The sequence below is a fragment of the Cibotium barometz genome, chromosome 9 (genome assembly GCF_041138505.1).
Source record: "Cibotium barometz isolate CiBa-2024 chromosome 9, ASM4113850v1, whole genome shotgun sequence".
NCBI classification, from domain to species: domain Eukaryota; kingdom Viridiplantae; phylum Streptophyta; class Polypodiopsida; order Cyatheales; family Cibotiaceae; genus Cibotium; species Cibotium barometz.
The window spans coordinates 57,007,078-57,033,459 of NC_141054.1; the positions used below are offsets into that span (position 1 = coordinate 57,007,078).

The 26,382-nt window shown below is 42.6% G+C and overlaps 1 protein-coding gene and 1 long non-coding RNA gene across 2 annotated transcripts; one reads left to right on the forward strand and one right to left on the reverse strand.

Moving 5' to 3' along the window:
• The first annotated feature begins 6,037 nt into the window (after positions 1 to 6,037).
• On the forward strand, positions 6,038 to 6,992 carry LOC147635745 (uncharacterized). The gene is made up of 4 exons (XR_015266597.1): positions 6,038 to 6,247; positions 6,487 to 6,537; positions 6,605 to 6,688; positions 6,785 to 6,992. It is a non-coding gene; the product is annotated as an uncharacterized LOC147635745 (long non-coding RNA).
• Positions 6,993 to 23,679: 16,687 nt separating this feature from the next.
• LOC147635746 (ethylene-responsive transcription factor ERF039-like) lies at positions 23,680 to 25,031 on the reverse strand. Its single transcript, XM_086803147.1, has one exon. It carries the CDS (start codon positions 24,814 to 24,816, stop codon positions 24,262 to 24,264), a length of 555 nt encoding a protein of 184 aa, XP_086659273.1. The 5' UTR covers positions 24,817 to 25,031; the 3' UTR covers positions 23,680 to 24,261.
• Positions 25,032 to 26,382: the final 1,351 nt, after the last annotated feature.

Below are 26,382 nucleotides of genomic sequence, written 5' to 3' on the forward strand. Positions count from 1 at the left end.
GGAAGATGCAAAACAAAAGCTTGAACTAATGTCAGCTATCGAACACTTTGCACAGCTCCTTGAAATTATCAATAGGATCATCAATTGGAGTCTCCGATCAGATGATTGGAGGCTTTGATCAAATTATTAGAGAACAAGAATCGCAATGATTAGAATATGGGAGGAATTTTTTATTGAACTCCAAGAGGAATTGGATGCTAATTGGAGAAGGTGAAATTAAACAATGATTATAGAAATAAACGATCAGAGAAGGATGATTGGCCTGATTAGAAACGATCAGAGAAGGTGAAATTAAACAATGATTATAGAAATAAACGATCAGAGAAGGATGATTGGCCTGATTAGAAACGATTAGAAAATAAGAATTACATAATTGGAAAGTGCAATGGAGAGATTGAACTTGATAATCAAAAAAGCACAATGATCAATTGGAAAAGTTAAATCAGATGATTGGAAAAGTAAAAACGAGAAAATTGGACCTAGTGATGAAAGAAGTCACGATTGGGAAACACCGGAATGATTACTCGATGTAATAAAGCTAGCGATTGGAGAATGCAACGAGCGCAACTGGAGATGTTGGTGATGATAGGTGAATTAGACAATCGCCAATTGGAAAAAACTACCACGAGTGATTGGAGAAAACCAGTTACTCCCACTGATTGCTCAGGAAATTGGAGAAGCAAATAATTACATTGTGTCACTGTTGAAGATTAATACAAGGATGCAACAAAAAAGATACTTAGGGCTCTTGTAAAGAGTTCCACTTTGTAGATGTATGTGGGAGAGGGCTTCACAATAATCCCACATGGGAACAAATAGAGTTCTAGAATTTTTGTATAAAAGGTGGCTCATTTGAGAGCATGGACATTGGGCAAACTCATGTTTGAGCTCTCTTGAGACTAGCTCTCCCTCTTCTTCCATAGAGGTGCAAGCTCTTCTCACTCCCTATCTAATGTTAATTCAATGCAATGAGTTGATATTTGTCTCTCTTCTTTTGTCAATTCTCTAGTATGCATGTTTCTTATTGATAGCTTCAAGAGTTGTGTGCATGCTAGGGAAATGATTAATTGAGAATGAAGAATGCTTGATCTTGTGTAAGCAATAGCTAGGGAAATGATTAATTGAGAATGAAGAATGCTTGATCTTGTGTAAGCAATAGCTAGGCTTTCTTCTTGTTTGGATGTATGGATGAATGGAATGTGGAGTTGAGCAATAGCAAGATTGAGCTTGAGTGTGTGTTGAGTCTATGTCAATAGTAGTAGTTTTCTTCACATTCTCTCCATCAAATGGATAAGCTTTTGTGCACCGGTACGGGTTGAATCCCTAGCTCCAAAAGGGATGCAAATCCCATTGGATTGAGCTAAGTGTGGATCATACTACTCTTGCTACAAGTGAGAGAGTTTTCCGTCTCTCCATTGGCGCCGCTGCCGGGGAAAAGACTCAAATCCGGTTGAGAGTGTGTGGAAACCACCACTATTTCCTCTTTTGGTTGCAAAACCATTGAGTGATTAGGTTAAGTTTGGGTGTGTGATCCCGGTGTGAGTGGATAAGGTTAACCATTGAGCGGTTGAGGTTTCTCCCGCATTGTTTTTTATGTTTCATTGCTTTTATGCTTTTTCAAGTACCGTTCATTATGCTTACCTTCATTGTTTTTTGTCATTTCATGCTTTCATGCTCTTCGTTAACACGTGATTAGTAAAAAAAGAAAAAAGAAAAAGAAAAGAGGTGCGTTGCTAAGCTCTTCCATAGCTTATGCAAGCTCCATAGACTCCCAAGCGTGAAGCCCACTCAAGGAATAGAGGAGAGAGGGAAAGAGAAGGGAGAAAGGAAGAGAGGAGAGGTTGAAAATTTGTTTTTTATTTTTTATTTTTTTGAGAATTTTGTATTGATCTTCACTCTGGCCGCACGTCACTCAAGGCACAGCAAAAAGAATTAAAGAAGTGAACTAGCCGGCAGAGAAGGCGGCCTTAAAAAAATATACATCTTTCTCGGGTTCTCGGCTCCAGTTCTCTTTGTGTTTCTTCCACCAAACCCCTTAAGTGTTGCACTTGTTCAATCTCCTCAACTGGGTTTGGGTAAGTTCCAATCTTTTTCTTGAGGGTTTTTGGCCCACGTGGCTTGTCTTGGGGAGTCTCAGTCAGTTTGGGTGGTCGAGAAGGCATTAACTGACTTGGTTGTGGGGCGGAGGAAGTTTCCTTTTGTTTTCCCTTATTTATGTATTCACTTGATTCTCCTTCGTTGAGCTCTCGAGTGGGTTCCTCCCTTAAGGTAGTGGCTTTGGTCCCCATGGTTTCTATTGAATCAGAATCATCTTCAGGATCATTCATATACACGGGGTCATCTCCTGACCCTATGTTAGTCTTTGAACTGGGCTTGGAGCTCCTGGCATTAAGCGATCTCTTCCGCTGCATTTTCTTTTTCTTTGCCTGAGCGATTGATGCAGTATCCCTCTCTTCGAGAATGTAGTTTTGATTTTGAAGCATTGATCGTGTAACTACATTCGCGGGTACAACATGTATGGTTCCTCGTGCCTCATTGGTGACCTCAACCAAATTCAATGGCGTAATCTTGGGTGCATTAGGATTATGTGGACATTAAGCAATCAAATGATCTATGCCACAACGATTACATGTAAGTACCGGCATTCCCGATGTGCTCCCTTGATTTGGTTGCATATGAGTAGCGATCTTCTGTAGCCTATTAGGGCACTCCGCTACACGATGCGGTCCACCACAATCGTAGCATTGAAGAGGTGGTCTCCTTGCCATGGTATTAAGGTTTTGCCCTCTTGTGGCGAGAGCAGCCGCTTGATATACAGGCTTGACTTGCCCGAGATGATCCTCCATGTAGTACTGGGGAATCATTTCAAACGTATCAATCCCGTATGGAGTAGTGGGGTTGATCTCCTCTTCATAATCCCCACACGCACTATGTGACTCACAACCCATCTGGTTTATATAAGAGTAATCCTTGGATGTGGACGTTGTGGTCCTAGCACTGGCGGTGGTAAACGGCACAGACTGGACTACATTCGGATTCCTTGGAACTATGTGCTGTGTGACGGTTGCTCGACAGGTTGTGCAGGCATTAGCGCGGGTACTTGAGGTGTGTTTGACCAGGCTAGTGGTGCCTGGTTTGCCAACATTCGCTTAAGTACTAGGCAATCTTTAGATTGATGGCCATACTTACCACATGCATTGCAATTCCCATTGAATTTGACTCTGAATGTGGGACATTCACTCGTGCTATGTGGTCTCCTAAGCACACCGAACACCATTGTTGCTCTCTCCTTGGGTACATATGGCTATTCTGAGGAGCTCGATTATCCCTAAAGTATTCTTGGAGAGCCTTAGTAAGGTTGGTCAAACAGACATTTCAGATATCTTGGGCTCCTTGGCAATAGGTTTCACCGTCATTGGCTCGTGCCCAGATACTTGCGAACTAACGGATTTTGTCTCCAAAGACACCTTTTTACCTGCAATCATCAAGTTGTCTTCTAACTGGATTGCATTGGCAGTGACTGCTTCCCACGTTGTAAGACCTCTAATGACTAGGCCATTCTATATATCTTCGTGGCACAATCCTCGGATGAATCTATCGAGTAGTTGGTTATTATTGAAGCGCTCATCGAGAGTGCAGTAAGAATTTAGATGCTTCAATCGACTTATAAAGTCTCTCACTGACTCCCCTTCCTCGCGTTCAGCTTTTTGGAGTTGAGATGCTACTCCCCAAAGCACACCCTCACGTATGTATTCTTTCAAGAACAATCTCTTGAGAGTGGGGTAGTGAGTGCGCTCTTCAACCCTTAAGGTTTGATACCAATCTCCGGCCTTCCCACTCAAGGTTAAGCCTAAGGCTTTACACTTATGCAGCTCATTGTGCTCTTCCAAAGAATCACACACGTGTTCGAAGACTTCCATGTGCTTTCTGACATCTTCGTTACCATTGAAGTTTTGAGTGAGCTTGGCCACTTGTACAGCCTTGCTTCTAGGTTCTCTCTCAGGCATGCCCCGCATGTTTTCTGCAATAGATCATCCGATCGTCTGAGCAAACGCTACGAGATCACCTAGGTGAGCAGGCATAGCTGGTGGAGGCACTTCTGGGATAGCCTGGCTGATAGGAGTTGGCGTTGGTCTGAGTATATTGGCAAATGACGTAGAATATGATATGTGACTAGTCCTAGCTCCTCTTGGATAAGGGTTGTGATAAGGCGGTCGTGGAGCATACGCCATTGGCATACTAAGAGGCGTAGGAGCTACATGAGCATGAGTAGTGATAGGTACATAAGGTCGATAGCCACTGGCACGCACTGTTGTAGGTACTATTCCACTAGGTAGCAGTGTCGTACTAACTACAGTGGTCACAGGTGCGCTTTCTGTCATGCTCATCATTGCGGTAGGCATTGTGGATTCCTTAATAGAAAGTTGAGCCAAGGTTGGAAAGCTAAAATGCTCGTGGGCTCAACCTGCATTGAGACTCCAGCGAAACAACATACGAAGGGTCTATGGGACTCACCGAGGGAGTCTCCAATTGTGATAGGGTTGGTTGTTTGGCCTTGCCCGTATCCAAAAATCTCATAGGGCCAGTGGAAACTAAGTTCACTCCCCTATTTTGCCTCTCGATTTGGATAATTCTATGAATAACCTCACATATCATTTGTTGTTGCTCCTCTAGATTAGTGGCGCTAGATGTAGATCGTAGGACTTCTAACCAACCTACATGGTATGTGTAACCCGTGTATAGGTCAGTTAGAGTCTCTGTGTGTAGATCATATTCCCAATTTTCATAGAGAAATATCCCATCCAGACTTGGTGTGCCAAACGGTTCTCTTGAAGTGGACACAATGTCACTTCTTATGGATTGGCTTCTAGGGACCTCTACTTTAGGAAGAGCATCGGAATGTGGTAGCTCAGTAGGGCCCTCATTAAACGAAGTGGGTAGAATATTCACATGGACACTCTTTGGGAGGATAGGGTCTACATAAGATATGAATGGCGAATCTACTACCCCTCCTTCCTCATTTACTTCGCTTGTCGCATGTTCAGAGCGTGTAGCTCTACTAAAGGTCTCTATTAGACGACTAAACATGCTAGATCCGGGTTGTGGGGCCCACACTGGCATGTTTTGGCTTGTCTCCTCAGGGTTCTTGGTAGGGTGTCCTTCCATGGCTTCTAAGTCAGAGGACGAGTCACTATCCACTATTCGTGGATCTTGGGTTGCACTCCCTTGGGTTCCAGCCGAAGGCCAAGATGCCAATGTGGAGGGATGGTGTGAGCCTGCGTAAACCGAAATGCTTTCTAGTGGCTCAAACTCCAGCACCCGACCAGAGCGTAGATGCATGTGATGTGGGTACCCTACGTGCATTGGTAACTACCCTTGAAACTCACACAAGTGGTTTCTTAGGTGTTTCGTACCCCGTTTTTACTTGTTTTTAGATTGTTTTTACATTAGGGAAAAAGGGAGCTCATTTTGGGGCCTTTTAGGATTTGGAAAAATAGTCTCTCAACCAATGAAGAGAGGGCCAACGTAACGTTGAAATTTCACCAAAAACAAGTGAAAATAAGAAAAACAAATAGTACTTTATGTTCGTAGAAGCGTGCCATAGTTAATGTTCAAGATACTATAACGATTTTGAGTCTGACAAGGTCTTTTTTAAAAAAAACTAAAGATACTATCACGATTTTGAGTCTGACATTGATGTCTTTTTCAAAAAAAACTACTTACTGAAACTAGGTTTCCCTCCCAAACTACTCTCCCCTCCCAAACTAGTCTTCCGGCGCCCTTCCTTCTCTCTCTCACCTGCTCTCTTCCAACCTTCATCTTGCACCTAGAGGCATGGCTAGCCCTCCAATTTGAAACATTCAAGGATAAAAGTTTGCGTTCTTTGCCAAAATGATTCTCATGCTTGTATTTCTTTATTTTTATCTATACGGTTTTTAATTATTTTCAATGTTCAATCTTTGAATCAGATCCACTCGCCTGTATACTTTGAGTGCCGACACGATAGTGCAACTGCTAAATATCCTTATACGAAATGAGCACTTTGCTTCGCCAAGATGAGCACTTTCATTTTATAAGCGCTTCCATTTTAAATTGTATTGTTTTGTAAAAGGTACCTGCTTTTGATTTTTCTGATGCTCAGGTTTTAGATTGGATTGTATTCGACAGGTTTGGAAGAAGCCTGCTTTTGATTTTTTTAATGCTCGGAATTTAGATTGGATTGTGTTCTCGACAGGCTTGGAAGGAGGTAGTGGTGAGGACAACCCAAAAGGCCACAAATATCTAGGTGTTTTCTTAACTTTTACCTTAGCCCTGTTGCCATGATTGAAAATAAACTTGTTCTGTTAGATCAAGACCTAAACGGGGTTTGCTCCTAACAATGTATCAATTGACATTACTGTGAATGAGAATGGAAACTTGGTGAGTTTTATATCAGTCAGACAGAAATGTACACTTGCTCAATTGCGGCACGACATTCATATGGAGGCAAACAGAACAATTTCAGCAGGATTTGCATTCGTGCTCAACAACAAGAAGGTAAACTTACTGTGTTTATTTAATTCATTAATCAACTCTAGTGATTTTTTAACAACCATCTTAACAGGTTCTTCAAAGGAGGGAAAGTATAATTCAATGCGGAGATATCCCCGATGGGATTATTGACATCCAGCTAAATTGATCATTGGAGGTACTAAAGAACATATATTTTGTTCAGTTTTTCTACACTGCTATGAAAGTCAAATAATATATTGATTCTCAAACCTTATCAACCCTTTCTCTCTAGGTTGCTGTGGAGACAACAATTGATGATGTGGACGGTCCTGCGAGGGAAAGCTCTTGCATTGAGTCTACAAATGCTTTTTTTTTTGTGACAGTCAGACACATTGGACTGCTCAACATTCTTTGTAAGCTCGAATGAAGAGCGAGTACAGGAAAGAGTCAATGACCTTTTGGTCCTCGGCTGGGATCTGTACAATGACATTGTTAATAAAGTGATCAATTTTATTCCAAATGTCTACATGCTTTCAAAGTGTCTCTCTCTCTTTGTACATTTATAAATATCATGTCAAGTCTATGGAGATAGAGGGTATTAGTTGCAAAACATCTTTCATTTGATTAATAGATTACTAGATTCAAAGAAGTCCATACATATAATCATCCCAAATGATCTTGTAGCTGCTCTTGGTTAGGATCTCCACTTGTTAAGATTTACAATGACATTGTTAATATATTGATCAATTTTAAACCAAATTACTACATGCTTTCTCTCTCTCTCTCTCTCTCTTTTCATACATTTAAATCTATTTATAAATATCATGACAAGTCCATGGAGATAGAGGGATTCATTTGCAAAGCATCTTCCATTTTAATTTTATACATAGTCATCCCAAATCATATAAGCATCACTAGATTAAAAGAATGTTATACAAATAATCATTCCAAATCATCCCAAATGATCATCAGGTTGTCCTTGGTCAATATCCCCACTAAGATTTTGGAGCCCCGAGGTCTCCACTGCATCTTCAAGGTCTTCAAGGCCTGGGATCTGGAAGCTCTCCACTCCAAGTCCACTTGGCTGTTTGTCCTCCTCATCCTGTTCCTGACCAGCAGCTGCCTCTTCAACTTTTGTTTGCTGCTCCTCCACCTTTTCCTTTACAAAATTTGGTGGGATACCTACATCTCCATGTCCTTGTGTCTTCTCCTCCAAATCATCTGCATCTAGATGAATGACACCACCATGGTCTTTAGAACTCTCACCAACCTCAAATGTATCTTGCACAGCTGGTTTGGAGGAGGGATGGTTCAAGAGCTTCAAAATTGTGTCTGCTCTAAAACTATACACATAGTCAAAGCCAAAGCTGTCTTTCCTCATCTGCAATAAAATACATGAGCATTTACATATACTTCTAACTACTTTGTGCCACTATAAATTATATTTAAGCTCAAAGAGGAATAAGCTTCTTACAATATCTGGCTGATGAAGCTCAAAGTAGCTTGCAAGCACGTACTTAGCATGGATCAATAGTCTCTAGCCACAACTATTTGGATCAACTTGTTGTGGAGCCTGAAAATTTGAAAAGATAGGTTAGAAATTAAAGATTGAAACAAATCAAAAATAAAACTGAAATAAGGATCCTTATAAGGAAAAGATTTCTACCTCTAAAACTGCTGGTTCAATTGAATCTAAAAGATTCACATTTGGGGGGCAATGGTCAAGAGCATCTAGCAATCTAGCAGTTATTTGCATGAAAACGCGATATGGGCAGTATGGAAATCTAAACGGCCTCTCCTCGCGTTTTCATGCAAATTTAAAACTTCCCTAAATTTAGGACCTTTGCAGCAATCTGGATCTATTGGCATGGCATCACAGGCCAATTGCACCCTTTGGAATGCATCAAAAGTCCCCAAAGTGACACAAAAAATTTCATACAAACATTTGATTGAAAACGCAATTATGCTACTTCAAAAACATCAAACACTCTCCCTCGCATTTACATGCAAATCTTGAGATTTTATACCTGAGGATGGTGTTGCAAATTATGAAGAGGGTTTATTTCATGCCTACATCAAGGAAATTCTGTCTCAGATTGTGTGAAACAAATATGAGAACTTTTGGCTTTCCTACTGGTCTGTTCTTGTAACTGTATGGAAAGACAAAAAAATTGTAGTTGTAGAAACCGAAACTTGGAAGAACAGGTCATGAAATGCTTCAGAAGTCCTCAGTGTGTAAAGGAAAAGGCCAAAATGCAGATTTGCATGAAAACGCGATTATGACACTCAAGGAAGAGCAAACACCAGTCCTCGCGTTTTCATGCAAATTTGTATGATGAGCAGGAAATAACCAAAAGGGCAATCCCTCAGCCCTATTCTTGAGATCTTCTACTTGATCATGTTGTAAAAAATATGTAAAGGGTGTCTTGCATGCCTACAAAAAGGAACTTTGGGCTTTCCTAATGGTTTGTGTTTGTAAGTGTATGGAAAAACGAGGCCATTTCAATGACGCAGATTTTGGCTATTCTCCATTCAGACAGAAACTTGTTTGAATAGTTAAAAGTATGCAGGACAAGAAAGTTTGAGTTGTACTAACCTACAGGCTATCTCTGGATGTGCTAGACGATGAAGGTGCTGCCTCTGTAGTCTGAGTAATGCTTCTCTGTGGTCTTAGTGGTGCCTCTGTAGTCTCAGTGATGCCTCTGTAATCTGAGTGTACTCTGTGATGAAAGGATGCTGATGATGGAGAGTAGGAAGGGAGACACTCTAATAAATACCACACGTGCGGGGTAAAAGTCGTATCTCACACTGTGGGTGGGACCCACGCACCCTAGGAAATTGAATTCTGACATGTCTGGATGTGACCCTTACTGCCTTGGAACTTGTGCCATTTATAAATGCTTCTTGGATTCCCTCATGCGCCTCACTCTTCCCTGCTCAGCCCACACTTCCCTGCATACTTTCTTTCTCCTCCTCATCATCCATCCTCATCCTTCCCACTATGCACGAGGGTCAGCAAGACAGCTCCGAAGAAAACAGGTCAGAGTTGTAGGTTTTTTAATGTTATTCTATATCTATGCATGCTGTTCTAGATCTATGTTCTCTTAACCGAGTTAAATTTCTTGACAGTCCCTTCCTGCAAAGATCGACTCACTCATCTACACATGAATTCCCTGCATGATGCATGATCCAATGACCTTGTGTTTGCTAGGACACAAGAGAATGTCTGGAGGGTTATTCAGATGTCCCTATTTCTTCCTTTGGAAAATTTGCATGAAAATGCGTAGAGAGAGTTTTAGTTTTTCTAAAGATCCCATATCGCATTTTGTTGCTAATTTTCTGTCTTAGTGCAGTTTGTCAAAATTGTCACCTTAATGTCATGAATTTTGTTGAGAAATAATATATCAAGCTGCATTTATATTAATAGAGGAATTAGCATGAAAATGCGTAGAGAGTGTTTTGCTTTTCCCTAAGAACCCGTATCGCATTTTCTTGCTAATTTTAGTTTTTATGCCTCTCTTTCACATGCTTTACATTCAATGTTCATATAAAAGCAATACTTTTCTGTGCAGAATTTGGTGATTCTGACATCGCAGACGCGTCCGGAACGGCCCAAAACCCCAAAAACGGCACTGGAAACGCTGGAATCGGACATCCGGAGGCCCGGAAACGGCCAAAAAAGGCCCCAAAAGTGGATTTGCAGAAAAACGCGATTTGGTACCTTCTTCCCAGGAAAAAGGTACCAAATCGCGTTTTTCTGCAAATCCACTTTTGGGGCCTTTTTTGGCCGTTTCCGGGCCTCCGGATGTCCGATTCCAGCGTTTCCAGTGCCGTTTTTGGGGTTTTGGGCCGTTCCAGACGCGTCTACGGTGTCAGAATCATCAAATTCTGCACAGAAAATAATTTTTTTAAAGATTCAAATTGGATCACCTTATTAATGTGACACGCTTCTACGAACATACAGTACTATTTCTTTTTCTTATTTTCATCTTCTTTTGTTGAATTTTCAACATAACGTTGGCCCACTCCTGATTGGTTGAGAGCCTATTTTCTCTCTCTTCTAAAAGGCCCCAAAATGAGCTTCCTTTTTTCCTAATTAGTAGTTTCTCAAAATTGACACCTTCCTGACCTGGATTTGGGTGTGAGGTGGTCATGTGACCCTTTGCACACCTTTCATGATGCTGAATACTAAGTTGTCTTACAGTCGAAGATACTCGAGTTTTATGGTTTAACATTTGAAGAGTGGAAAGGCATTTTGATATTTGTTATCAAATTGGACGAGTGCGAGCTGGTAAAGGAGAAAAAAATGAAAAGGGTTACTATTACATTAATGAATCGAGCACTTGATACATCATTGACTGAAGTGAGTTCAAAGTATTTTAGTGTGTGCAATCTGAAAAACACATATGGTGGTTAGGCTCCGTTGAGGTATGCTAACATTTTGGTTTTGTAATCACAGGTAAAGACATAAGACCATGAAACACTAAACTGGGTGTTTATCCACACAGAAATACCAACAATATTCAAAAGGCAAGTGCAAGGAGAGCATCTCCATGTTGCAGGCAAAGGTGACTTTCAAGTGGAGTGGCATATGGCAGGTGATCTGAAAACCCTTAAGTGCATGTATAACATAAGTAAAGGAGGCAACTCAAAGTCTCCTTGTCTTTACTGTAAAAAATCAGCTCAAGTTTTCAGATCACCTGCCATATGTCTTTATGGATTATGTCAAGAAGAGTTTCAAGGATTAATTATGGATTATGGAAGCAAGTCCATAATGCGATCAAAGATCATGAGGCAGATGGGGAAGCACGAAACGTGAAAGCAGAGGTGTGGAGGTCTCTTGATCAACTATTCATGTTCTGTGACAATGTGGCATGGAGGAAGAGTGATTGCCAAAACTTTGAAGAGGCAGTTAAACATTTCGGAAAGTCCATGAAAGACGCGTGGACAGCCTGCAGCATAACTCACTACATGGTAGGGTTCTCTCTTTCTTTTTTTTAAATGCTTGTTCCTCTTTTCTTTGTTCACTAACTATGCGTTGTTATGTCTTTGTGAAAACAACATATTATCCACAACCACCTTCCCTATTTTGTCAAAAAGTATGGATGCCCTGCAATTTGGTCCACCCAAGGCATGGAAAAATCACACTATATGGCACGTAATGCGTTTTTCAGACATACACAACACTACGGAGGGAGTCATAAGGCAAACAGTATGAAAGAAGTCTTCGAATGGTTTTACCGAGGCGGCATACTACAGAGGCTTCATGTTAAAAGAAAAGTTGCCAGCTCCAAAGTCAAGCTTGCTTTCATTCTAGCCTAGAAGCAAAGAAGAAGACAAATTTTAGATAATTCTAGCGCAGCAGGCAGACATATGCAATGGAGGAATTCAAAGATATTTATAAATCATAAATGGACAAGTATACAATTATAGCAGTTTATAAACCTTGGTGTGTTTTGAGACCCAATCAATGCTTTGGTGTTATGTTTACATGTGATCTATCAATGGATCAGCAAGCTCATGGTTCTATTGATGCTTGCTAATATGGCAATTGAGGGGTCCCCTTTAGGGGCAAGGGCCCTATTAGCAAGCATCAATAGATTCAATCAATACTACTTAATTTAGAGACTCACCTGTATTGATGATTTCCAATGTCCATTTAGTCTTTTGCTAGAAGACATCATTAAAGATAAATAAATACTTACTGAAATGGAAACAAGTAATTCACAAGGGAGAGCAATAATTTGAAAAGCAATAGCATATTTATACAAATAATACCAGACATCAGAAACTTTATCGAATACATAGTGCTTCCCTTGCCACCATGATAGATGTCTTCTATATGGATATATTGTCCAATATAATCATCTATATTTTCATTCAAAAGGCCTCTTAACTTCCACACGGTTGCTGGGTTTGGTAGTAAAACACGTTTAATCCTTTGATCTTTTAAATTTGAGGATATCGCATTGAAAATAGAACTATATCCTTTCCGGCTAATTCCACTAACATCAAGAGCCTCTTGAATTGTATTGGCATCAACTTTATTATTGGATATAAAGTTCTCTACAACATTGCGTTTGATTGTTTTGAACTTTTTTCCCTAAATCAAACCTTTTGCAACACCAGTAGAAAGTAATCCTTTCATTTGCTTTACAGGAAGAAGATTGGGATCCATGTTTTCTTTCGCAAGCTCCAATAGTTTCCTACAGTAACAACACAATGATGGCTATATGATTGAATACCTCAGTTCTTGTGTTGCATGAATGGAAGAAATAGACATATTCATTTGAAAGCGCTTTTGATAATACAAAAGAAAAATATTCAAATTAACCTTGCTTTGCTGGTTTCTTCGCTTGCATCCACCAGTGCCAGCCTTCAAATTTGCAATGTTTTTTATTTTCCTACTTCGATTTCTGTCTCCTAGTACTGTCCTCTTTCTTCTTGCTCTTGTCAACTCTTTCTTAGTCTTCGAATGCTCTTCTATTTCATTCTGCAGCTGCTTTTCCAAGTTTACACGAATGGCTATCTCCTGTATTTTGGCCACCCTTTCTTGTACATACAATGTTTTATACGTTTTTGCCAAGGCAGACTGTGCCAAAATATAACCATGAAGTCCATTTTGTCCATCGCCCACCACGAACCTTAGTAGTGTAGTTGGATTGACAAACGGAGGTGTAGAGTCTTTCACTGGACATTTTGGGTATATGCCACCATCGCACCATAAGTCAATGTGTTGCAAGCCTTCTCTTCTCATGTTTTGCTGAGCATTCAACAGTGCACCCTTTCGTTTCTGTGCTGGAGCAATCGCTTCTTCTGAGATTGTTCTTCACTAGCGTCGGCCATTCCTTGAGCTTCTGAGGTTGCATCTTTGCCAGTTAATCTCATATGCTTTTTGTAACTCGAATTGTTGAAGTGTGGCGGTATCTATCCAAATATTCAAAAAAACAAGCAATCACCAAGTTGAGTGATGGACTCTTTATGAGAGGCTTAAACACATCGTCAAAAGAGATGCGGAATCTACGAGAAACAAAGAAATCTAGGAATGTATTTAATGCAATATCTTGTTAGTTATGTAAAATATTATCTTATTCTTTTTTAAAGTGACAGATGTGCAGTCCTTACTGACAGTATTGAACCACGTTTCCGTATTTTACTATTTTTCATGTCTTTTGGGAGACAAATAAATGAGAAAATAGCGAATTTCTTACAGGGCCCCAAAATGTGCTCCCTTTTTTCCTAATGACTCGTTTTTGACCCCCTTATGGTCGAACCTAGACTAGGGCGTATGATAGCTCAAAACGAGCGTATCGTTCAAAGGGTCCTAGTGTGCTTTACAGCACCGTATTCGCCTATCCAGAGCTCCTGTAGTCCTCAAAACAGTCTGTTTCCTTGTGGGAAAAGGGGCGAAAGCCTATTTGCTTGTGGAGGAAAGGGTGAGGGCTTTATCCCACATGCTCACTTCACTCCTTGGGGAGTGGGCTACATATAGGACACAACTTCCCGTAAGCTCTCACTTGAAAGAAAGCTATGGAGGCTCACTCTCCTATATATATATATATATCAAAAGACCGAGGCCGAGGCCGAGGTCGGGATCAATTGGGGGTTTTTCTTTTCAAAAAAATTTTCTCCAATTAAAAAATCTTTCCTCTCCACACGTTTGGTTTTTTCTTTAGAAATAAGATTTAATTTTTTATTTTTTATTTTTTTGAAATTATTATTTTTAATTGAGATAAGTTTTCTAGGGTTCAGCCTAGGCCGTGGCGCAGTTCGCACACATCACGTCTGGAGATTCAGAAATCCCCCCTCACACGCAGAAAATCGGATAACAGAACGCACGCCCACACGCGGAGCGAAATGCAGAAGACAAATTGCAGAAACAGATTGCAAAACACGGAAACACCTCAACTACAAACACACAGTCGCTTTCCTACAGTGTAAATTAAACTTCACGCAGCAGTCCGAGCTGCAAACTGGAGCTTGGCACAGGGCAACTCCCCGGCAGCGGCGCCAAAAATGTGCGCTTTTGCCGCACAGGTCGTAGAGCTCAGACACCGTATGCGAGCCACGAATGGCTGCAAGCATACAACCAGGAAAGCAAGCTCAAACAGAATGCAAAGGTGCGTCACTCACCGCTTTAACCGCCGCCGCCGTGAAGGATTCCCGCGTCGCAGCAGTGAAGGAGGAGCCGCCGTCTCACCGCTCTACCGCCTCTCCGCCGCCATGCCGCTACACAGTGCTCGATCGCTCTCTAACTCTCTCTCTTTCTCTCTCTCTCTCTGACGCAGGAGAAGGAAACCAAGGGGATAAGGCAAGAGCACTCTTGTATTCAACACATGAGAATGAGGATTTTAGGGCTACATTTGACTCTTATAGGTGACTTGGCCGTTCACACTTGGGTGCCCATACATGGCCGGTCGACCCTAACCCTTATCCTACTGATATTCAAGGTGCACCTCTCATCGGCGATCACCAATTCCTTCATCCTTAACATATGGTGCGGACAAGCCCGGCCCATGACTCAGAATATTTAAATTAATGATGTAAAACATAGTACGTCTCAATGTCCGTTCATAGGTTAACAAGCCCCAATAGCTTCTTTTTCAGCAGCATACCAGCTGCTCATCTCATCAAAGACAACATCCTACTTACCCTCAACTCACGTGTAGCAGGGTTATAACACTTGTATCCCTTTTGCTCAAGGGAATATCCAATAAACACACATTTTTCAGCTTTTGGATCCAGCTTAGTTCTCAGCTCGTCTGGCACATGCACATATATGCAATGCATCCAAAAACTTTTAGATGAGACAAATTTGGTTTTTTTGCCAGTAAACCTCTCCTTTGGAGTTACATCATGTATGGCTGCAGTTGGAGTCCTGTTCATGATGTAAGCTGCTGTAGGAATAGCCTCAGCCCAATAGCTATGCGGCATATTCTTCTCTTCCATCAATGCTCGCGCAATCTCAGTAATTTTTCTGCTCAGCAACTCCATTTTGCTGCGGAGTGTATCTGCATGTAAACTGTCTCCGAATACCATTCTTCTACAAAAATTCAGAGAACTCATTGGAGAAATACTCTCCCCCTCCATCTGACCTTAGGCACTTTACATATTTCCCTGTTTGCTTTTCAACCATAACTCTGAAATTCTAAAAGTGAGTGAACACCTCACCCTTCTCCTTCATGAAGTATACCCACACTTTCCTTGTGTGGTCATCAATAAATGTCACATAATACCTGTAGCCTCCCATAGACATGGTCTTCGTTGGACCCCATACATCTGAATACACAACATCTAGTGCATTTTTGCTCACATTTCTGTTACGTGGAAATACATGCTTTGTTTGCTTTCCAAATTGGCATGCTTCACATATTCTCTGCATACCTTCAACTTTAAATTTTGGCAGCCCTGTCACAATTCCTTTAGTTTGCATAGACTTCATTCTCTGCACATTCACATGTCCAATTCTTTTATGCCAAATGTCTGTGTCTGCAACAATTCCTGAACCATTTGCAAACATCGCAGCACTCACTTCAGGCATGTTTCAATGTAAACATTCTGCCCACTCTGTTGCCTTTTGCAACCAACCTGCACTTGTCTTTAAATTCTTCAACATAACAACCTACACTTGTCTTTAAAGTCTTCACAACATAACAACCATTAGGGTTAAACCAAACCTACAAACCCTGCTCAATCATCTGGCCAACTGAAACCAGATTCTTTGTTATGTTTGGAACATGAAGCACATCTGCAAGGTACTTCACTTTGCCATCCTGCATAGACAATGGCACATCTCCAACATGGGCAATTGGATGAGCAGTGTCATCCCCTGTTTCCACAAAACCTGGTCTTTCAAGGTTCATCTCCTTGAACCACTCCCCACCATGACTTGTCATGTGGTTCGAAGCACCTAAGTCAACGTACCATACATCATCTTTATGTGCTGCTTCAACATTTTCAGACATGGCATTAACGACATGCTGCATAACAAACAAACTTTCATTATCCTCATTGTTTCTACTCGAGGGATGCATAGTTGTTTTGCTGCAATTTCCCATTTTGCATGTCAGCCTGCTTCTTATAACAATCTGCCTGCACATGTCCAGGCTTATCCATGCTTACCACAATAAAAGCATCCACGTGTATCATTATACTGCCTTTGCCAATTTCCTCGACCTCTTTGACTCCCCCTGCCTTTGAATTGGCCTCTTCCACCTGCGTGTTGTTGTTGTTGTTGTGAATTCTGGGACTGTTGTTGTTGCTGCTGCTGGCCATAATTCTGATTACGTGTTCGGCCACCTCCTTGACCACATCCACGGCCTCCTGTACCTCGTCCTCTTCCTGAACTTGTGTAGAAGGCCTGTTGCTCTGAACTGTTTTTGTTTTGTGAAGACTGTTGATCTTCACCCAAGCTCTTCTCTTTTATAATCAACATAGACATGAAATCTGTGAAATTGAGAATGTTTTTCTGAGCCTGAATAGACGCCTTGAACGCCTTGTATTGTGGCTCGAGACCACGTAGACAGACTTCCACCTTATCATCATCATCTACTGAAACACCAATAGATACAAGGGATTCCACAATACCCTTTATCTTCAATGCATAGTCATTCACAGAACTACTCTTTTTCTCTCAGTAGTATGAAGTTCATTCTTCAACTGTATCTTTCGTGCCTTGGTATTTGTTTCATAGAGTTTTATCAAGGTGTCCCACACCTCCTTGGGAGACTTGGCATCCTGAATGTGCCCAATCATGGTACATAACTTTTCTGGCTCCTTGGTTCCAATCCTTGAACTCTTTCACATCTACAGCAGTCGGATTGATCTCCGGTATCTTGGTGCCTCTACATGCTCACCTTCAAATATTATCCTTATCTCCACAATCGACTGTGTGGAGTGAGGCGGCCAGAACGGAAAGGAAGAATTCTCTCTCTCTCTCTCTCTCTCTCTCTCTCTCTCTCTCTCTCTCTCTCTCTCTCTCTCTCTCTCTCTCTCTCTCTCTCTCTCTCTCTCTCTCTCTCTCTCTCTCTCTCGCACACACCAAAGCACTCCTTTCTCTCGAATCGGAGCATCCCGGAGTAGCGACGCTTGTAGAGGCTCGCAGCGCAACACAAATCGGCAGTCGACGATGACAGTCGTCGTGCAGGCGAGCGTAAGGGGACTGCTCATTTTATTAGAGTTTTTGTAATTTCTAAGTTCTCGCATTTTTCTTTGTGCAAGAATTAAAGATGTCTGCTAGGCATAGTGTGTCCCCACCGCCTTCTACTTCTCTAGGGTTTTCAGGTCTCTTGTCCTCGGTCGCGGGTTGTCCTCAGTCGTGGGTTTGACCCCGACCGTTGTCCGGTCCGGAGTGCGCTCGTCGATCATGCGTGATCCGCCAGTGCCCTTGTCGTTTGTTGACCCCGCCTTAGGACCCAGCAGCCCGCAGAGCGGCCATAGTAGAGCAGATGACCCCTTTCTAGCCAATGAGCCAGATGACATGAACACCGACGTCGCGGAGGGGACCGAGGAGGACCTCTTGGAATATGACGACGACGATTATGACCTATTGGACCCTGCCAACGTCCTGACAGAGACGGAGCTCTCTAGTGGACTTTTTAAATATCTTAATGCAAAACTCAACAATATGGGTAAAGTCCAGGCTGACTTAATCACGATGCTACAAAGCATCTCCACACGGTTAGATGCACTGACAGCCATCTCGGCTAGTACTCCGGCTCCTCGTGGTAGCCGAGCTCCTGCGGCACGGGTAAGCGTAGCCTCACCAGTGGTTGCAGGAGTACAGGCCGATGCGCCTGTGGGGCCGTCCGTAGAGACAGCTTCATCGTTATTAAAAGACTTAAAGCCACCTAGTTTTGGTGGCAAGGAGAAGGAGAGAAACAAGGACTCGGTCAACATGTTTCTAGTGAAGTGGTCAGATTTGCACGCACTACGAGACAACAACCTAGCCGGATACAGCCCGTAGAGGCTAGCCTCTCATTAACCGGCAAAGTGTACAAGTGGTGGATGAGTTTGACAACTCGTCCTGCCACTTGGACGGAGTTTGAAACGATGTTTCGAAAAGAGTTTTTGTGCCTGTTAAAGAGGCGAAGAGAAGCTGGGAGTTATGGGACAAGTGCTCGATGGAGAACAAATCCCTGACTTAGTACATCTCAAACTATAGGGAGATAGTACTCAAGCTAAAGGGGATCGATGCATTCCAGACATTGCGAGGCTTTAAAAGAGGCCTCAAAGATGATTACCTTGAGTACGTAGAGCCCTTACAGCCTAAAGACTTAGCGGCAATTAAGTATGCGTAAATATTTGATGACATCAAACGTCGTAGTGCGCGTGGTGGTTCTAGCAGGGCCGAGGGTAGTGAGAAGAGGAGGTCAGGTCTTAAAAGAAAAGGGTTCCACAGTGATAAGCAAGGGGATAGGATGGACCAGGAAGGACAACTTCTTGAACTACTCGTTAGTCAAGAAGTTGGGGTTGACTGAGACTCGGAGTGATCATGAGTATACTGTTGGCCTAGCTAACGGATATGACAAAACGGTATGGAATACCGTAGTATTGGGCGTCCCATTATCTATGCAGGACTACGAGGCTCTGCTTAACTTTTAGGTCATACACTTAGCCAGAGCAGACGCATATCTAGGCAGGGAGTGGCTGTATGGCTTGGGCCCTAGTCTAGCTCGGAATTACCTACATAATACGCAACGTTTTGAGCATGGAGGTAGAGTCATTACCCTGTAGGGCGACCGAACTGTCCCCGCCACACCACTTATTTTCTCCATGGAGCTGTGCACAACGGTCCGCAGAAACCAGATAGCAGAAGTATATGCTTGTTACCCTCTTTTAAATTCTGTTTCCGTAGATGAAACTGTAAATGATGTTTGCGTAGACAAACAAGGAAAACAAAATAGCCTTGGACGAGACCCACTGTTTGAAAACCCTGTTTGGCATGCATGTGATTCAAACAAGAAAAAATCCAAGGTGAAAGAGACATTAAAGAAAAAGTACGTAGATACTTTAATGAATTTATTAGAGGAATTTCAGGATGTTTTTCTTGATGATTTGCCAGATGGCTTACCACCATCTAGAGAAGTAGACCATGGCATCGAAGTTACACCAGGATCAAAACCTATAAGCAAACCTGCTTACAGATTAAGCCACTTCGAGGCACATGAGGTGGAAAAACAATTGACGGAATATTTAAACAAAGGCTTTATTCGGCCTAGTTCAAGTCCGTGGGCATCGCCTATTCTTTTGGTAAAGAAGAAAGACGGATCTATGCGGATGTGCATAGACTATAGGGCTCTTAAATCAGATAACGATTAAGAACAAGTATCCGATGCCATGCATGGATGAGTTGTTTGATCAACTCTATGGATCGAGATACTTTACAAAAGTAGACCTGAGATCAGGGTATCATCAGGTTAGAATTAAAGCAGAAGATTTTGCGAAGACAACATGTAGGACCCGTTTCGGGCATTTTGATATCTAGGAAAATTCATAGTAGTTTTCCTAGATGATATTCTTGTGTACAGTAAGACACAAAAAGAACACATAGAGCATTTGCGTCTAGTGTTCGAGTTGTTGCAGTAGCACAAACTATTTGCAAAGAAGAGCAAATGTGAATTTTTTGAAACAGAAATTCACTACCTTAGCCATATTATATCCGCCGATGGTATGCAAATGGAGCCAAAAAAAGTAGAGGCTATTCTTAAATGGCCAGCGTCGAAGAATCTCGAGGAACTGCAGATTTTTCTTGGCATGTCGGGGTTCTACCGACAGTATGTGAAGGACCTCGCGAAGATCGCAGTCCCGTTGGACTGACCAGTTACGGTCAAAAACTAAAAACATTAGTTGGGGGGAAGCCCAACAGAAGAGCTTTGATAAGCTTAAGGTGACTGTAGCAGCTACACCTGTTTTAACTATTGTCGATCCAAATGAGCCATTTGTCTTGGAAACAGAAGCTAGTAATGAGGCCATTGGGGCAGTACTTATGCAAAGGGGACGCCCAATTGCATTTGAGAGTAAAAAGTTAGATCGTGCGCAGCATAACTACTCGGCTTACGAACGAGAGTTACTAGCGATAGTTCATGCACTGAAAAAGTGGAGACACTATTTGTATGGTGCTTCTTTTGAGGTCCGGACGGACCATGAAAGTCTGAAATGGCTTTCAAGTCAAAGTGAACTGAAGGGTAGAAAAGCTCGGTGGGTGGAGATTCTACAGGAGTTTGACCTTCAGATACGTTACTAGAAAGGTAAGTATAACGTGGTGGCAGATGCACTTAGTCGCATGCCACAGATTAATGAACTTAGTTTCACAGTCTTCAAGAATGATTTCTTGGAGTCACTACGTGGTTTATGTGAGCACGATCCATCTTTTACAGAGGTCTGGCGTGCTGTACATGTACGCACTTCTTCACAGACACGACCACCTCCCTCGTTGGCATGGATTGCTAGTCCAGAGAGACTGGCCGAAGGTGCAACGGGAAGGAAAGCGAGAGTTAGTCCGGAGAGACTAGCCGTGTCTTCTGGGTATAGTTTGGAGCCGAAGAGCTTTGATGTAGGCCCTTCATCACCTTTGACTGCCACGGCTTCAAAGGGGAGTGATAAACTTCGTCGAGGGGAGAAATATGCTAATTACTCCATTGACGACGGGTACTTACTCTACAAGGGTAGAGTATGTGTACCAACTATTGGTGACTTTCGGACCCAAATTCTTAAAGAAAGTCATGATAGTCCAAGTGTGGGTCATCCCGGGATTCAGAAGACCTATGCACTAGTAAAAAGACAGTTTTATTGGACTAGTTTGTTTAAGGACGTCCAGACTTATGTGCTGAAATGTAATAAGTGTGCCAGGTCAATAAACACGAACGTCTTAAGGTTGGAGGACTACTCCATCCGTTGGAGATTCCTCAGGGGAAATGGGAAAGCATTTCCATGGATTTCATTACCGGTTTACCCAAGACGAGTCGAGGGAATGACTCGGTGTGGGTGTAGTGGACAGGTTAACTAAAATGGCAAAGTTTATCGCCCACGAAGAAAACTGTTAAAACACCAGAGTTGGCAAAACTCTTTATTGAACATCTCTACAAGCTATATGGCTTGCCCGTAGATATAGTGTCGGATAGAGATAGAAAGTTCAACAGCCATTTTTGGAGGGAAGTCTTCAAACAGTTGGATACTACTCTGAGTATGAGTACGGCAGATCAACCAGAGTCTGATGGTCAAACTGAAAGGGTTAACCAAATTCTAGAGGATATGTTGCGTTCTTATGTTAGTAAGAAGCAATCTAATCGGGAAGAATACTTGCCCTTATTGGAGTTTGCCTATAACAGCTCCAAACACTCAGCGACGATGATTGGATTTACACCATTCATGTTAATGTATGGATTCCAGCCGAGATCTCCGATGGCTGTAGGACTAGAAAAGGAGAAGATTCAATCTGTCAAGGATTTCTTGGAAGATATGAATGATATGCTCAGAGTCGCACATGAGAGCATTCGTAGCGCTCAGGATCGCGCTAAAACTTATGCGGATAAAGGACGTAGAAAGGTGACCTTTGCAGAAAGTGACTTTGTATTCCTCAAGGTTCCTGCGCAATCAGAAATCATGAAAACGGGAAAGTCTGATAAACTTTCTCCGAGATATTGTGGTCCTTTTAAAATCCTTAAGAAGATTGGAGACGTAGCATATAAACTTGAGTTACCAAAGAGTTCTCAAGTCCATCCTTTCCATGTCAGTAAACTGAAGAAATCAGTTCACGGGTTAGAGAACGTAATTTCTCCAGAGATTTTGGTGGACTTGATAGAGCCACCAAAGATACCACATGAACCTGAAAAGATTCTAGAGTATCGTTACAGACAAACCCGACATAAAGTGTACCAGGAGGTACTTGTTAAATGGACAGATAGGGATGAGGAGGCAGCTACTTGGGAACGCCGTAGTGCAATTTCCAAGAGGTTTCCCCAATTTGTTTTTCGAGGACGAAAACTCTTCTTAAGGGGGGGGTAATGTCACGTAGGCTGTAACGCCTGTGAGGACCGACGGGCAGACCGGATGGCCAGACGGGGCTTTAGCGTCAACGCCTCGGCCGGAGCGCCGAGGACGTGGCCATCCGGGGTTCAGTGGGAGAGGACGCCCATGCGGAGTCATGGGTGGCCAGGCTAGTGTGGACGGCAGGCCACACACTATATAGCCTGGGGGATGAGGGGCAATCCTCATTCTTCCTCTATGGCTTCCTCCTGTGGTAACGCCCGTAGTGGTGTTACGAGAATCTAACATTGATATTCCTTCTGACATACGTTTTGGTAGGTGGTATTCAGGCTTGGCATTCTTTTATTTTTTAGTTTTATGCCAATATGTTTTATTCCTCTCATTTGAGCTCAAATTTGTGGGGACCACTCTGGCAAAAAAGATCCATGTTACATGGATCTAGAATCCAAGCACTCTCATTGGCTAGCCTCATATATTTTTAATGGGCTCTAAAAGGGCCCATTTGGAGCCCGAATTTTCCCTAATGGGAGCTCCAATTAATTGGAATCAAAACGTTTTGGTACCCTAAAACTTTTATATACTGTGAAGTATATTAAACGAGCTCCAATTAATCAAAATCAAGACGTTTTGGTACCCTATTTTTCATAGGAGATTTAACTAATAATACTTCAAGGCTTTTAAAAATAGCTCCCCGCCTACACTCTCTCTGCTTCTCCATTTGTCCTTCCGTGCTATAATAGCTCCCTTGCTCTCGAAACACAACTCATGACCAAGACAGAGAGAGCTTGACATTAGTCCCTACACAGTCGTGTGTGACCATGTGTCTTGTGCTTGTAAAAAAATAGAGAGATGGGGGCTCTCTTACAAGTCTCTTAAGAGTTGGAGCACAGAGAGAGAGAGAGAGAGAGAGAGAGAGAGAGAGAGAGAGAGAGAAGAAGAAGAAGAAGAAGAAGAAGAAGAAGAAGCTCTTTTAACGCTGTAGGAACAATCCCGAGAGAGAGAGAGAGAGAGAGAGAGAGAGAGAGAGAGAGAGAGGGCAGCCTTAACACGTTTGGATTTTTGGTGCGAGAGGGGGGGGTCAGAGTCATGCATTTTATTTGTGTATTTATAAAACTCGCCAAATAAAGAAAATCTTTTCATATTTTTTCCTCTAAAAAAACAATTTACAATCTCGAAAAAACACTTTGAATACCTTAAAAAAGATGGAATGATTGTATTTAATTAATCATTCTTTTTTAGTGAATACATCAAAAGAGGCAACACAACGTTTCAAAAATTGATTTGTAGAATGTATGACGTCATTGATAATGGATGATACTATGAAAATTTGAAGCCCTCCTCGGAAGGCATCAAAGCCCTCCAAAGCTTCTAGAGAATAGAAGGGCCACTATATAGAAGGGCTACTATTTTGAAAATTTGTCCAAATTTTAGACTTAAACATATATGTATTTAGGAAATCAACCTAATTAACGACCTTCAAATTGAAGGTTAGGTAGGCTTTCAAATTTGTGCCGTCGATGATAGTGTCTTTGGAAAGTGGCTCCGCTAGCATATTTAGGACGAGTCGCGACTCTTTTTAGGAAATGGATCGATCCATGAGCTGGAGTCGTATCTAGCGCTGGACTCTTTTTTACTTGAGGTGCCGGGTTACCCAATTTTGCCCTCTGCTTTCAGTTCTTATGATTTGATAGGTACAAGCTTGAATTCAGGATGAGACTCTTTTGTCACAATGCCAAAGCAGCGCTGAAACACCAAAAGGACGCCAATGTGAAGACTTTGATGTTAAGATGCATCTTGTGTGGCGTCGTAAGGCAGCATCATGAATGAGTCGAGTTCTGATTCGAGCTCTGCAAGGGTGCCCAAGTCATCGAAGATTCTTCCAAGGTCGCAAGCGAGGTGGTTATGGTGGAGGTGGTGCTCCTGGGTCAAAACGGGGCCGGGATTTTCCCCCACTTTTATGTTGGGAAAATCCAAAGTGGAAGAAGGGGACGCAGATGAGGAGGTGTAGAGGGCTGCGGCAGCGGCGGTGGCGATGGACTGGATGTCGTGCTTGGTGAGCACATGACTACTACTACAGAGGGGGGGGTTGGGGAGATGCGGGAGGTTGAGGCGGGCGGAAGGGCCGCGCAGGCAGAGGGCGGCGGCGTCGAAGGCGCGGGCGGCTTGCAGGGGCGTGTGGAAGGAGCCCAGCCAGATGCGGTCTCTGCTGTGGGGTATGCGGATCTCCGACACCCATTTGCCCCACGCGCGCTTTCTGATGCCCTTGAAACGACGGTGGCAAGATTTGGCGGCAGGAGGGTCCAGAGAGGGCGACAACGAAGGGTCTGTTTTAGTCATCGGATCGAAGGGTTGCGGCGGGCAGGTCGAAGCAAGCTAGACGTAGTTAGTAGAGACACTCACTGATGAGAGAGCGGCGAGTGGGTGATTGCTGCTGAGCTGAAGTGCGGATCTGCGTGCTTATATTATACGTATGGTGCCATCCCATCCAGTTGTAGATTACCACACTACAGCTGCTCGGATGGATATTAATATTCTCGAACCTTTGACTGTCTTGCGCATACTAGATATTCTTGCATACTAGATATTGAAGCCAGCTACTAAATTGCGTTCAACAGGTACGCTGCTCAAGCGCGTTCCAGCCTCCAGCACACACAACTCCCCACATAACGTTCTCGTTGCGTCTCGGCCGTTTTCCCCTACGTGTCACTTTCTCGATCCCCCCCCTTTCCAAACCCTCTCTTACTCCGTGTACACCGGCATCCCTATTCCCGAAGACCGGCCCCATGCTTTTATATGCTTATTACAACATACATGACGCCATTGCCCATGTGCTCCGTAGAAGACCTCCACTCTTCCCTCAACTTGGACATTCATGCATCCTCATCAGCTTCCCGCATCAGCTTCCCAACCAGATGCCTCGGAATGAGGCACCACCAGCATTCCGGAAACCCCCCTTTTCTTTTAAGGGATACATGCACATTTCCTCCTCACTTCTCACCAAGCTGAAAATTCAGTCTTACTAGTTGGGGACTCGTGCTTCCCACGTCTTTTTTTAAGGCTTCCAAAATCAAATTCTACCCAAACCTCCTCCTCCCCTTCCCGAACCTCCGACTTCTTGCCACGTGGTAGCTTTGTGAAACTCTTCCTTAAGATAATATAGAGAATAGAGATAAGAAACTCATTCAATGTGCAAATGACTTGATGGTGAGCCCCAATGCATCTAGGCTTGTGGAAAAGAACCGTTCCTTTTAAAAAGTTCAAAAATGTAAAACTCTCCTATATATACATGAGACTCATTCAATGAGCAAATGACTCATTTAAAAAAATCTCCTTTTCCCTTTATGTGAAGGGCTCTCCTCCTCTTGCCAAGTGGGGCTCTCCTTTGCTTGCCACATGGCAGGTTACAAAAAAGAGATATAAGTAGCTATGACCAAATCAGTGGTCATAGCTACATAAGAATGAATAACTGGTCTTCTAGTAGTTTTACAATTAAGTGTAAATATAATATTCATTCTGTAGCTACGACCAATAATTGGTCTTCTAGTAGTTTCACTACTCTTCTGAGAAGGCAATCACTATATAAGTAGTTTCACCACTCTTCTGAGAAGGATCTGACCTTGCTATTCGTGTAAGTAGAAGATACTTATTTTCATGAGTTGATTATTCTTTTCGTACAAGGATATCCCTTTCTATGTGGAAGGAAGGAATATCACACTTTGGCATAGTCCAATAGGGGACGTTGGTGTATTGGGGCTAAAGACTATGCCAGCTCAACATCAAACTTGATGACATAGGGGTTTCTCTCTCCTTTGTAGAAGGTGTCTGCAGATTGGTGGGCCTTGACTTTCATGGGGATATTGAATGAAGAACATGTGGTATTCGGTGTCAATTTGTATTCTATTT